Raw genomic sequence first — 14,528 nt, forward strand, 5'->3', positions numbered from 1 at the left:
CCATGTGCATGCATGGACTCATACTGGGCAAGCTGGGAAATGTTCGGACGCGCTGATAAGGTCGGCGGTCGCTCTGCATTGTCACGCAACACTCCATTTTTTTCAATGGGCTCCTATAATCAGGCTTTTTAGCTGCCCCAGATTACGGTCAGACTATAATCCTGACGACGGGAGCATGCAAACATATGAATTAGGAGCAGGCGTAGGCCACTCAGCCCTTCAAACTTGCTCTGCCATTCATTAAGTTTATGGCTGAACTGATTACTCCACATTTCCCCTTACCCCCGATAACCTTCCCCCCCCCCCCCCCCTTGCTTATCAAGAATCTATCTACCTCTGCCTTAAAAATATTCAAAGACTTTGCGTCCACCACCTTTTGAGGAAGAGAATTCCAAAGACTCATGATCCTCAGAGAGAAACAATTTCTCCTCATCTGTCTTAAACGGGTGACCTCTTATTTTTAAACAGTGACCCCTAATTCTAAAATCTCCCACAAGGGGAAACATCCTTTCCACATCCCCCCTGTCAAGACCCCTCAGGATCTTGTATGTATCAATTAAGTTGCCTCTTACTCTTCTAAATTCCAACCCTAGCCTGTCCAATCTTTCCTTGTAAGGCAGCCAGCCCACTTCAGATATTAGTCTAGTAAATCTTCTCTGTACTGCCTCCAATGCATTTACATCCTTCCTTATATAAGGAGACCAGTACTGTACACTGTACTCCAGATGTGGTCTCACCAATGCCCTGTATGGCTGAAGCATCACCTCCCAACTCTTGTATTCAATTCCCCTCACGATAAATGATAATCTATTAGCTTTCCTAATTGCGTGCTGTACCTGCATACTAACCTTTTGTGATTCATGCACTAGGACACCCAGATCCATCTGCATCTCAGAGCTCTGCAATCTCTCACCATTTAGATAATATGCTTTTTTATTCTTCCTGCCAAAGTGGACAATTTCACACTTTCCCACATTATATCCATTTGCCAGGTCTTTGCCCACTCACTTAACTTGTGTAGCCCCCTTATGTCCTCTTCACAAATTACTTTCTTACCTATCTTTGTGTCATCAGAAACTTTAGCAACCATTCCTCGGATGATGGCAAACACGAGGGGACATAGCTTTAAGTTGAGGGATGAAAGATATAGGACAGATAATTAGAATTAGAACATTACAGCGCAGTACAGGCCCTTCGGCCCTCGATGTTGCGCCGACCTGTGAAACCATCTGACCTACACTATTCCATTTTCATCCATATGACTATCCAATGACCACTTAAATGCCCTTAAAGTTGGCGAGTCTACTACTGTTGCAGGCAGGGCGTTCCACGCCCCTACTACTCTCTACGTAAAGAAACTACCTCTGACATCTGTCCTATATCTTTCACCCCTCAACTTAAAGCTATGTCCCCTCGTGTTTGCCATCACCATCCGAGGAAAAAGACTCTCACTATCCACCCTATCTAACCCTCTGATTATCTTGTATGTCTCTATTAAGTCACCTCTCCTCCTCCTTCTCTCTAACGAAAACAACCCCAAGTCCCTCAGCCTTTCCTCGTAAGACCTTCCCTCCATACCAGGCAACATCCTAGTAAATCTCCTCTGCACCCTTTCCAAAGCTTCCACATCCTTCCTATAATGCGGTGACCAGAACTGCACGCAATACTCAAGGTGCGGCCTCACCAGAGTTTTGTACAGCTGCGTCATGACCTCATGGCTCCGAAACTCAATCCCCCTACTAATAAAAGCTAACACACCATATGTCTTCTTAACAGCCCTATTAACCTGGGTAGCAACTTTCAGGGATTTATGTGCCTGGACACCAAGATCTCTCTGCTCATCTACACTACCAAGAATCTTCCCATTAGCCCAGTACTCTGCATTGCTGTTACTCCTTCCAAAGTGAATCACCTCACACTTCTCCGCATTAAACTCCATTTGCCATCTCTCAGCCCAGCTCTGCAGCCTATCTATGTCCCTCTGTACCCTACAACACCCTTCGACACTATCCACAACTCCACCGACCTTCGTGTCATCCGCAAATTTAATAACCCACCCTTCTACACCCTCATCCAGGTCATTTATAAAAATGACAAACAGCAGTGGCCCCAAAACAGAACTTTGCGGTACACCACTAGTAACTAAACTCCAGGATGAACATTTGCCATCAACCACCGCCCTCTGTCTTCTTTCAGCTAGCCAATTTCTGATCCAAAGCTCTAAATCACCTTCAACCCCATACTTCCATATTTTCTGCAATAGCCTACCGTGGGGAACCTTATCAAACGCCTTACTGAAATCCATATACACCACATCCACTGCTTTACCCTCATCCACCTGTTTGGTCACCTTCTCGAAAAACTCAATAATGATCAAACAGAAATTCTGCTAATTTCCCCTCCGTGCCTGTAAGCATCAAGACAAACCCATCCATCTCCTTGCTTCCCAGGTTGAAGCTAATTTACTCAGCAGAATAAGCAGGGTAGAATTTAAGATAGGAAAGGGAGGAACTTCCATTTATGTGTTCAGAGCATCCGAGAGCATTTTACAACCAATCTAATACTTTTCGAAATGTAATTACTGTAACGGGGGAAACATGGAAGTAAATATGTACACAGCAAGGTCCCACAAATAGTAATAAATTGCAAGAAATTATAATCTATTTTAGTGGCGTTGGTTGAGGGATAAATATTGGTCAAGACACAAGAATTCCCCTGCTACTCTTCATAAAGTGTCATGTGATCATTTGTATCCACCCAAGGATGCAGACTGGGGCTCAGTACATCTCATTCAAAAGATGGCAACCTTGATAGTGCAGCACTCCCTCAGTACTGCATTGCAAGTGCCAGCCTAGACATGTACTCATAATATCTGGAGTGAGGCTTGAGACCACAACCTTGCGATAGAAACGGGAGTGCTACAAACTGAGCCAAAGCTGGCACGAAGAATCTTCTCTTACACAACTAGTACTATACTTTGCGACACACCTAACCATCAAGACAGCCCTTTGTGTTGCTTCATGACTGAACTGGCATATGAAACTGTAACAGATCAGTTATCTATTCTCATGAGAACTGCTGAAACTAGAGACATGTTGTCGAAGCCCCTCGCCCAGATGTCAGAGGTAGTTTCTTTACACAGAGAGTAGTAGGGGCGTGGAACGCCCTGCCTGCAACAGTAGTAGACTCGCCAACTTTAAAGGCATTTAAGTGGTCATTGGATAGATGGCATGAAGAGAGCTCTTGGGCCAACCATCAAGAAGATCGCCCCCCTCAAATCTAAATCGGGGGACATAATCACTGACCAACGCAAACAGATGGATCGCTGGGTTGAGCACTACCTAGAACTGTACTCCAGGGAGAATGCTGTCACTGAGACTGCCCTCAATGCAGCCCAGCCTCTACCAGTCATGGATGAGCTGGACATACAGCCAACCAAATCGGAACTCAGTGATGCCATTGATTCTCTAGCCAGTGGAAAAGCCCCTGGGAAGGACAGCATTACCCCTGAAATAATCAAGAGTGCCAAGCCTGCTATACTCTCAGCACTACATAAACTGCTATGCCTGTGCTGGGACGAGGGAGCAGTACCCCAGGACATGCGCGATGCCAATATCATCACCCTCTATAAAAACAAAGGTGACTGCGGTGACCGCAACAACTACCGTGGAATCTCCCTGCTCAGCATAGTGGGGAAAGTCTTTGCTCGAGTCGCTCTGAACAGGCTCCAGAAGCTGGCCGAGCGCGTCTACCCTGAGGCACAGTGTGGCTTTCGTGCAGAGAGATCGACCATTGACATGCTGTTCTCCCTTCGTCAGATACAGGAGAAATGCCGTGAACAACAGATGCCCCTCTACATTGCTTTCATTGATCTCACCAAAGCCTTTGACCTCGTCAGCAGACGTAGTCTCTTCAGACTACTAGAAAAGATCGGATGTCCACCAAAGCTACGAAGTATCATCACCTCATTCCATGACGATATGAAAGGCACAATTCAACATGGTGGCTCCTCATCAGAGCCCTTTCCTATCCTGAGTGGTGTGAAACAGGGCTGTGTTCTCGCACCCACACTTTTTGGGATTTTCTTCTCCCTGCTGCTTTCACATGCGTTCAAATCCTCTGAAGAAGGAATTTTCCTCCACACAAGATCAGGGGGCAGGTTGTTCAACCTTGCCCGTCTAAGAGCGAAGTCCAAAGTACGGAAAGTCCTCATCAGAGAACTCCTCTTTGCTGACGATGCTGCTTTAACATCTCACACTGAAGAATGCCTGCAGAGTCTTATCGACAGGTTTGCGGCTGCCTGCAATGAATTTGGCCTAACCACCAGCCTCAAGAAAACGAACATCATGGGGCAGGACGTCAGAAATGCTCCATCCATCAATACTGGCGACCACGCTCTGGAAGTGGTTCCAGAGTTCACCTACCTAGGCTCAACTATCACCAGTAACCTGTCTCTAGATGCAGAAATCAACAAGCGCATGGGTAAGGCTTCCACTGCTATGTCCAGACTGGCCAAGAGAGTGTGGGAAAATGGCACACTCGGACTTTTCTGTTCCGTGTCAGTGCATCAGGCCTGTGTCCTCAGTACCTTGCTCTATGGCAGCGAGGCTTGGACAACGTATGCCAGCCAAGAGCGACGTCTCAATTCATTCCATCTTCGCTGCCTTCGGAGAATACTTGGCATCAGGTGGCAGGACTATATCTCCAACACAGAAGTCCTTGAAGCGGCCAACACCCCCAGCTTATAAACACTACTGAGTCAGCGGCGCTTGAGATGGCTTGGCCATGTGAGCCGCATGGAAGATGGCAGGATCCCCAAAGACACATTGTACAGCGAGCTCGCCACTGGTATCAGACCCACCGGCCGTCCATGTCTCCACTATAAAGACGTCTGCAAACGCGACATGAAATCGTGTGACATTGATCACAAGTCGTGGGAGTCAGTTGCCAGCATTCGCCAGAGCTGGCAGGCAGCCATAAAGACAGGGCTAAATTGTGGCGAGTCGAAGAGACTTAGTAGTTGGCAGGAAAAAAGACAGAGGCGCAAGGGGAGAGCCAACTGTGCAACAGCCCCGACAAACAAATTTCTCTGCAGCACCTGTGGAAGAGCCTGTCACTCCAGAATTGGCCTTTATAGCCACTCCAGGCGCTGCTTCACAAACCACTGACCACCTCCAGGCGCGTATCCATTGTCTCTCGAGATAAGGAGGCCCAAAAGAAGGATAGACATATGGATGAAAATGGAATAGTGTAGGTCAGATGGTCGGCGCAACATCGAGGGCCGAAGGGCCTGTACTGCGCTGTAATGTTCTAATTCTAATACCTTCGGTCCCTTCATTTAAGTCATTTATATAAATTGTAAAAGATTGAGGCCCCAGCACGTATCCCTGTGGCACACCACTCGTTACATGCCAACCAGAAAATGACCCATTTATGTTTACTCTGTTTTCTGTTAGCTAGCAATCTTCTATCCATGCCAATATGTTACCCCCTACACCACGAGCTTTTATTTTCTGCAATAACTTTTCATGTGGCACCTTATCAAATGCCTTCTGGAAATCTAAGTGCAATACATATCTTGTTGGAAAAGCTATTTGTATTTTACTTCATCTAATTCTATTTGTAAACTTTTTCTACCTACCACTTCAGTTTTCTTACACGCTTTACATTTCTCAAAATAATACACATCAGATTCCTGTGGAAACTTTGAGATGCTAATGTTTTTCCACTCATTTTTGAAATTACCAAACTTTATAATATGGAAATATTTTATTTTCACAACACAGCTACGGATGGAATCAGTTTATTTGACCTTCATTATCGCTCAGTTTCTCTGCAAATTTTCCTTTTGTTAGCGGATTCATTCTCATTTATCTTGCTGTTTTGTATGATTTTGTTTTTTGGTTCTGTCTCATTTCTGGTGTATCTTCCATTATATGAAAGTTAGATGCAGGTGGAGTGTTCTTTTAACTGGTTGTTTTACAGAATTTGGTCAGTTGAAATTTTCTCTTGCAAATCAGCAGCTTGACACATCAAGCTTACAAGGGCAAGAGAACAAGCATTTGTTGCCAGGTACCTTAGCTAGATTGGTTGAAGTGGGGGATGGGTGGATACAGGCGATTGGACTCAGGGTCCTAATGTTTGAAGGGTGTTTGTTCAGTTTGTTGGATCTTTGTAACCATTCACATGCTTGACAATGTAGCATAGTGCAGATTATTTCCAATTTGTCATATTTAAATACTCCAAAACTGTTAAAGCTATTTTCTTAAAATATTGTTTACAAACTTCAAATTTGTATATCTTGTATGCTTTTAAAAATGTCAAGATTGTGCAAAAACTCTGCTTTATATTTAGTGCTTCTCTCTCTCAGAATGTGGGTGAATGAAATCTATTAGATTCCAAGTTTGCATTATTAAACTGGCACCTTTAATCCTAATGGCAGATCATAAAACCAGAAGCATGGGAGCAACCCCCCCCCCCCCCCCCCCCCCCCCATCCCCTCTTAGAGAATAACCCTTCCTCCTCATATATGCCAGGGTGTTGGAGCAAACCACTAGTTCTGCTGAGGGGTTTGGCTTGCGCATCTTATCTATATACTGTGATGACAACTGATGATCTCTAAAGTGCTTTCTCTAGTATCTTTGTGAATCTTTTATTTCATATGTGACATCAGAAATGAGTTGCAAGGCAGCATATTCAAAAATTCTTCCAGTAGTTGTGTAGGCTCGGAAAGGGACTGTTGGAGGATAAGTCTGGAATTTTTGAACTTTGACCAAGGATAATCTTGACTATAAATAAAATTTGAAATAAATATAGTAGTGGTTGGTTTATGTTGATGCCAGTGTTCAACTTGTCTCTTGGCTGAATTGCCATCTCACCTTAGTGTTTGAGTTTTATTTGCCTCTACTGTCTGCTTTAATTTTTGTTGTTTTTATGTAATGTGGAATTTAGTTTTTCCTTATCTGTACAAGATCTATTTTTATTTTGCTATTTGTTCATGCAGTGATCCTGCATGGGATTAATTCTTTGCTTCTAGTGAGCCACATGGCATGGTTTATGTGAAACAGTTGATGCCATTGAAAACACATTTTGGAAGAAAAATGTATTTAAAGAAGCTAACTTTTGCCATTCAAGTCATTGCTTGAAATGCACTTAATTTTGGGGGAAATATTGCTCAGTTTTATGTCATTTTCATATGACCAGATTTACAGTTGATACTATATTCTACTTCTTGCTGGATAGTTATCTTTTATGTTTTATAATTGTTCAAAGTAAACAAAATATAGATTTTCAAAAAGATTTTGATAAGGTTCCACATAATAAATTGATGAATAAGGTCAGAACGTGCAGAGTCGGGACAAGAAGCTGAGTGGACAGCTAGCTGGCTGCAAAACAGAAAGCAGAGAGTAAGATGAAGGGTAGCTATTCAGAGTGGCAAAAGATGGAAAGTGTGGTCCCACAAGGATCAGCGCTGGGACCACTATTCAGTTTTTTTTTAATGATTTAGACTTTGGAATCAAAAACAATTTCTAAATTTGCAGGTGATACCAACTGGGAGGTATAGCCAATATTCAGGACTGCCACACATTACAAGAAGACATGAATAAATTTGTATAATTGGCAGATGAATTTCAACATAGATAAGTGTGAAGTGTTACATTCTGGTAAGAAAAAGGAGGAAGTCACATTGCTTGTAAAATAAGAATCTAAATATGGTAGAGGAGCAAAGGGATCTAGGAGTACAAATACTCATCAAGTAAAAGTAGCAATATCCGCTAATAAGGCTATTAAAAGCAACCAAACGGTTTATTTCTAGAGGAATAAAATTGAAAAGTAGAGAAATTATGCTAAACTTCTACTGAACCTTGTTTAGATCACAGTTAGGAATGCTGTATGCAGTTCTGGTCACAATGTTTAAAAAAAAGAATTGAGGCACTGGAGAGGGTGCAAAAATGATGTGGAAGGATGATACTAGAACTGCAAGCTTTCACCTATCAGGAAATGACGAGGTCTTCAATTTGAGGGTAAGCTAGATATGCATACAAGGGAGAAGTGAATAGATTTTGATGGGGGAAATTAATGGCACAGTACCCCTCCTGATTCTTCCAGCGCTACAACCCCACCCTCTGAATTGCTCCATCTCTGCCCTTTTTATCAGGGGACACAATCTGACCGACGCAGGTAAATGGACAGCTGGGTGGAACTACCTAGAACTGTACTCCAGGGAGAACAGCAAAATCGGAACTCAGTGATGCCATTGATTCTCTAGCCAGCGGAAAAGCCCCTGGGAAGGATGTCATTACCCCTGAAATCAAGAGTGCCAAGCCTGCTATACTTTCAACTCTGCACGAACTGCTTTGCCTGTGCTGGGACGAGTGTGCAGTACCACAGGACATGCGCGATGCCAATATCATCACCCTCTATAAGAACAAGGGTGACCGCGGTGACTGCAATAACTACCATAGAATCTCTCTGCTCAGCATAGTGGGGAAAGTCTTTGCTCGTGTTGCCTTAAACAGGCTCCAGAAGCTGGCTGAGCGTGTCTATCCTGAGGCACAGTGTGGCTTTCGAGCAAAGAGATCCACCATTGACATGCTGTTCTCCCTTCGCCAGCTACAGGAGAAATGCCATGAACAACAGATGCCCCTCTACGTTGCTTTCATTGATCTCACCAAAGCCTTTGACCTCCTCAGCAAACGTTGTCTCTTCAGACGACTAGAAAAGATTGGATGCCCACCAAAGCTGCTAAGTATCATCACCTCATTCCATGACAATATGAATGGCATTGTAGTCACTGAATTTCCCCACCTTCAAAATCCTGCAGGTTACCATTGACCAGAAATTTAACTGGACCAGCCATATCAACATTGTGGCTGCAAGAGCAGGGCAGAGTCTGGGAATCCTGTGGCAACTAATTCCCCACCTGACTTCCCAAAGCCTGTCCACTATCTACAAGGCATAAGGCAGGAGTGTGATGGAACAACCCCCCCCCCCCCCCCCATTTGCCTGGGTGAGTACAGCTCCCAACAACAATCAAGAAACTAGACACCATCCAGGACAATGTAGCCTATTTGTTCACCCCATGCTCCACTTTAAACATTCACACATTCTGCTACCGGCGCACAGTGGCAGCAGTGTGCATCATCTATAAGATGCACTGCAGCAACTCACCAAGCCTCCTTCGACATCACGTTCCAAACTTGCGACCTCTCACCTCGAAGGACAAGGCCAGCAGTTGGATGGGAACACCACCACCTACAAGTTCCCCTCCAAGCCACGCCATTCTTTCCCTGTCACTGGGTCAGTATCCTGTAACACCCTTCCTAACAGCACTGTGGGTGTACCTACACCACATGGATTGTAGTGGTTGAAGAAGGATGGCTCACTTGGCACCTTCTCGAGGGCAATTGGGTATGGCAACTGCTCTCATCCCATGAATGAATAAATAAATTATGGAATGTGGGCTGATCTGCCATTTTTGTGTAGTGCTGCTTTGGGATGGTAGCTTTTAGATGTATAATTAACACTCTTGTGTTTCTGTATTCTTTAAATTGGATTAATCTGGAAAAGAGACTTGCTATAATGCTGCTGGTTTTGGTGATAGCTGCTTGAATGTATTGCTGTAAATCAGGCAGAGCAAGTGGTGCTATTAGTTTTGAACCTGAGCAGAGTTTCAGCCATGTGATGCTCACTGCAGTAGGAGTGTGTACTGTTCACTAGCTTTCATAAAAAGTGGAGAGGGATGGATTTAGAAAGGCAGTAGGTAAGGAAAATTATTTTGGCTGGAGTTGCACAATAGTACTTAATTGGTTTTGGGTTTCACTGTTCCTATTTGTAGGTAAGCAAAAGGGATGCTCCAGCCTTAATAAAATGTGCTTGTGCTGATCAGATTCCGGGTATAAAAATTGTAGAATATTCTTTGAGGTGCAGTAGCGTGATTTAACACTTTAAAAAAAAAATACAGAATGTACCTTGTTAAAGCTCCCAATTGGCATGTACAAAATTAGTTGTACAATGGAAATCTTAATCATTTCCTTGATGCTCAGTGCTGTTAAATGTGGATTTAAAAGAAAATTATCATTTTTTGAAATTGAAGCATCGTATGTTTGGACATAGTTCATTCTTTTCAAAAGTCATATTGCACATTTGTTTGAGGTTTATTATGCAACCTGTCTAGGAAATAACCTTCAAATCCACATTTACATTTGTGTGCCTGTAATCTCATATGAAATTGCTTTCAAGTTGTAGGGGTTGACCCTGATCAATATTACTTCAAAAATAATTTCTGTGCTGCAACCAGGGCGCAAACCTTCCAGCACATTTTGCATTATTGTGAATGGGTTAAACTGGTAATTTTATTGCATTGTAGTGAAATTTTCCCATTCTATATAACCTGGATGTAACATTATTTCAATATTTTCAATATTCTTTCAAACTGTAGATCCCCAGTACACTGTTATAATGCACCTTTCCAATTTTGTGTGTAATTATTCAAATGCTTTTAAAGGTGCAGTTTCACAATTTTAATGGTGTTTTTAAAATAGTATTTTAACATTCAGTGACTTCTGCAAAAATTTGTCCTTTTCACTGATCTGATGCTTGTGCTTTATATTGCTAAATTGTACTAAATGTCAACCTATTCAAACTTGAGATATGCAGATATATGTATATTCGTGCTAAGTTAGAAATGGGCCAGTTAATCAGCTTATCACAGTAACCTTGAAATAACTTGTGTGGGGGAAGGGAGACTAAAGGGAGAAAGAGAAAATTGAATATAAGAATTGCTTAGTGTTTAACATTTTATATGGTGAATGGGTGCTTGATCCTTTGAAATTAAAAGGGAAATCATCTGGTCTTGCCATTGTTTCCTAAATTTCTCCCCATCTTCCTCACTTCTCCCTATTCTCTCACAAACATACATACTAGCTTGGCCTAACTAAAGCCTAGTCTGTAGTTATAATGTAATAGCCAGTTTTTAATTTAAATTTTATTTTAAAATGCCAGAGAAAAATGTGTAGTGAATCTAAATGTTAATGTTTGTTTTTATGCTCCCCACACAGAGGTTGCAAAGCATTGTCAGGAAAGGGAGAACCTTGGAATGCTGGTCTGGTCACCTAATCAGAATGTCTCTGAGTCTAAATGTAAGTTGGCACTTCTTTTTATAGTCTTATTTTCTTTTTAGAGACGTGATAAATTTGAGTGCAAATGAAAATTTTCTCCAATTTTTGAAGTAGTTTCTGATGAATATTCAATCTACACCTTTAATTGCTATTAAGTATATTTGGAGGAAAATAATGGAAAACACAGTCCACACAGGTGAATAACCTGTTCTGAATTTGTGATCAGTCAAGTTGTAACAAAATGTAATGCTATCTCCTCGTAGCATGATTTCAAGGTATTCTAAGGTGAGGCCATGTGAATTTTAGCCTCTAACATCTTTTGACAGAGCAGGCAAGGTGAGGAAGAGAGGCCAGATCTAATTATATATTGTCTGTGTGCTTGCATGCACTCGTTTTACACCAATAATGTGTACGTAAAAACGGAGTTCTTGACCATGCTTGCAAGTCTATGTATGAGGGACATATCTTTTTCACTTTTCTAATAGGAATGGACCTAATGTAGAACCATATTAATTTGAACCAGAACCATTTCCGCATTTTTGTATCTATTTGTTGCTACCCTTTTTTTTTTCTCGTAATTAATGTACATAACATTGGTCTGAATTTTGCAGTCAGCAGCGAAGGGATGGCACTTGCCGCTGACCTCAAAAGCTGCCCATACCCTAGAGCATTGATTTTCCCCAATTCCTGATGTGACTTCGAGTCTGGCGCCATCTAGAGGGGATCTATGCTGTTCATCTACCATAAAATCATCAAACAGACTGATCAGCCAATCAGATTGAAGAATCTCACAGATGGCAAACCAGGAAGTATAAAGCACAGATTATAGTTAACTTTTTATATTTGTTTTGAAGAAAGCAAAAATACACATACACATAGGGTTAAGGTAGAAGTTGAAATATCATAAACTTTAAGAAGTATTTTTCATTATTTAAAAAATGGTAGAACTTTTAAAAATGTTTTGATGAAATGACATTTCACCTTGTTAAAATTAGTTTTTCATGGCCAGAGAGGTTGTTCATGAGTGATAATGACTTAGCACGTCGTTTTAAAAATTCAATTACACCTTATTCAACAAAGCTTGACATTTTCAATTGTTTTTATAGCATGAGTAGTGCATTAAAAAAAACGCAATTGGTAAATCCCTGATTTCTGCATGGATCGTATTTGCAAAGACTGCAACTGCGCTCCCTGTGGAGGAGCAATGTATCACTGCCAGCAGCTTCGGTATTTCTGCACTTAACTGCAGATGGCAGAAATTTCTGTCACTTTCACACAGTAGTGATGCTGAGTGCTAACAGCTTTGTCATCCATACTACTGCAAATTCTGGGCCAATAATTTTGCTGACTTTGTGAGGTGAAGTCTGAGGTCTGCTTATCATTGTCTTTCAGTGGGCAGAGTGTTGCAGTGCATATTAGAGGTACTCTGAAAGATGTGGAAAGCTTTATTTACATGGCCTTTGGTCTGTTGGTAAGGGCATTATTAGCACTGGCAGCTTCACTCTAGAGCACAGTTTTCCTAAGATATATCTACATAAGCTTGGAAGTTTGTTCATAACTGAGAATTGAAAAACTCTTAGGAAAGTGTTGTTTCACCCTTGTCTATCCCATTCTGAAGTATATACCGAGGACATATTTTCAAAATTTGAGTTGAGCACTGAAAAATCATGCCACAGTTGACATAATTATTCTTCCACTTATCCATATAGGACCTCCAGTATCTGCCAGAACTTCAAAGTTGCCAGCATACAACTGCTTGAATACTTGTTTTAAGGTGATCCAAACTTTGTAACTGCCAATACTGTTTGAACAGTGAGGCAGAACTGTTGATTTTCAGACTTTTAAGAAGCTTTTACTTAACAAGTATATGCTGTAGTTCCAACTTTTACTTTTAAGGGCATCTAATATAGTGCATGTACAGTGATGAAACAAGCATAGTTTCTCCAAGTAGTTAATAAAATATCTGATGTCTTGAAGCAGTGTTAATTGAGATTATAGTTCATCAGTATGATTATTGTACATATTAGTTACTATACACAAAAAATCATCAGTGAAAATGTGCTTTTGATGGCAAAATATTGCTAGATTTCTTCTTTCAACTTACCTGTCCAGTAAAATCAAAATCATGAAAAAAAGGCTTTCTCTGCTGTATTTGTTGAAATTTGTTTAATCTGAAATACCAGAGCAGTCAATTTTTTCAAGCAAAAAAAAACTTTGAATTGACAGGAATGGACTTTATTTCTTATAAGCATCTAGTGGTATTACGAATCCTAATCCCCATCCCCTTAAAGTAAAGGAGGGAATGTGATATTCATACATGATCTCCCTTCATTTATCCACTGTTATGCATTTTTGTCTAAGGTGGTGCATAAATAGGTTATACAAGAACACAATTTCCAGTTCCAATTCTTGCTTATTGCTATTTTTCACCCCACTGTGGCTTCCCCAGGGCAAGGCTACAGATTTGCATGTTGGCAATGTCTTGTCCCCAAATGTGGTGCAAGTATTTTGGCCTCAAATGTGTTCTAAAAGCAAAGCCACAACACTCCTGGTTTAATGAACATTTGGCACTGGGGTTACGCTGTAAAGTAATATACTGCTTGCGTGGCACATCTGTTTTCTGAAATTAATATGATTTAACTACAGATTTGTACATTAATAACAGTGCTACATCAGTGAATGGGCAGGTGTTTTTGAATCTGCTGCTCTAACACTTGAATAACGCTGTTTTTATAAAAATGGTAAAGCTGGGTTATATTGCATACAATTTTGTAGTGTTTATATATGTAGCATCAGTGTTGTATTGTGAGGTGATTTGCTAAGGTTGTTGCATCTTTCATTCATTTCTTGCCTTTTAGGTCTAGTAATTGAAGCTTTATTTGAACTTCCACATTCAGATCAAAAGTGGTGCCTATACAACCTACAATAGATTAAATCAACTGCAGACTTGCCCCTAAAAGCAAAATACTGCAGATGCTAGAAATCTGAAATAAAAACAGAAAGTGTTGGAAATACTCAGCAGGTCAGGCGGCATCTGTGGAGAGAGAAGCAGAACTAACGTTTCAGGTCTACCATCTTCAGTCTCTCCTATTTTCTGAAATTTACAAGTTTTTAAAACACAAGATTGGCATCCCCCAGTCCAGGTATAGTTTCACCTGCGGATGAAAATGAAGCTGCTTCGGCTGAGGCATTACCTTACTTCCCACCCATAAGTGCCTTCTGACAGCCTTCCTGGCTTTCTTTGGACAACAAGAAACATTTGATCAGTTCTGTACATGTATCATTAGAAACTCCAAGTCTGGTCAGCTGCTCATCATGTCTTATGGGTGACCAATTTGAAATTGTCACCGGAAAGTGGATAGGAGAAATTACTTCAGACAGTTGTTGGATAAAAGAATATTTTGCCAT

The 14,528-nt window shown here is 41.3% G+C and overlaps 1 protein-coding gene across 3 annotated transcripts in view; it reads left to right on the forward strand.

The window, feature by feature from the left end:
- rcor1 (REST corepressor 1) overlaps window positions 1-14,528 on the forward strand; it is a 163,835-nt gene that overhangs the window by 51,167 nt on the left and 98,140 nt on the right. For all 3 annotated transcript variants that reach the window (XM_068038963.1, XM_068038962.1, XM_068038964.1), the window contains exon 3: window positions 11,061-11,141. In XM_068038963.1, coding sequence (XP_067895064.1) covers window positions 11,061-11,141 — 81 coding nt within the window. The remainder of the gene's footprint in view (window positions 1-11,060; window positions 11,142-14,528) is intronic.

This window comes from Heterodontus francisci, chromosome 9, assembly GCF_036365525.1.
Source record: "Heterodontus francisci isolate sHetFra1 chromosome 9, sHetFra1.hap1, whole genome shotgun sequence".
Taxonomy (NCBI): domain Eukaryota; kingdom Metazoa; phylum Chordata; class Chondrichthyes; order Heterodontiformes; family Heterodontidae; genus Heterodontus; species Heterodontus francisci.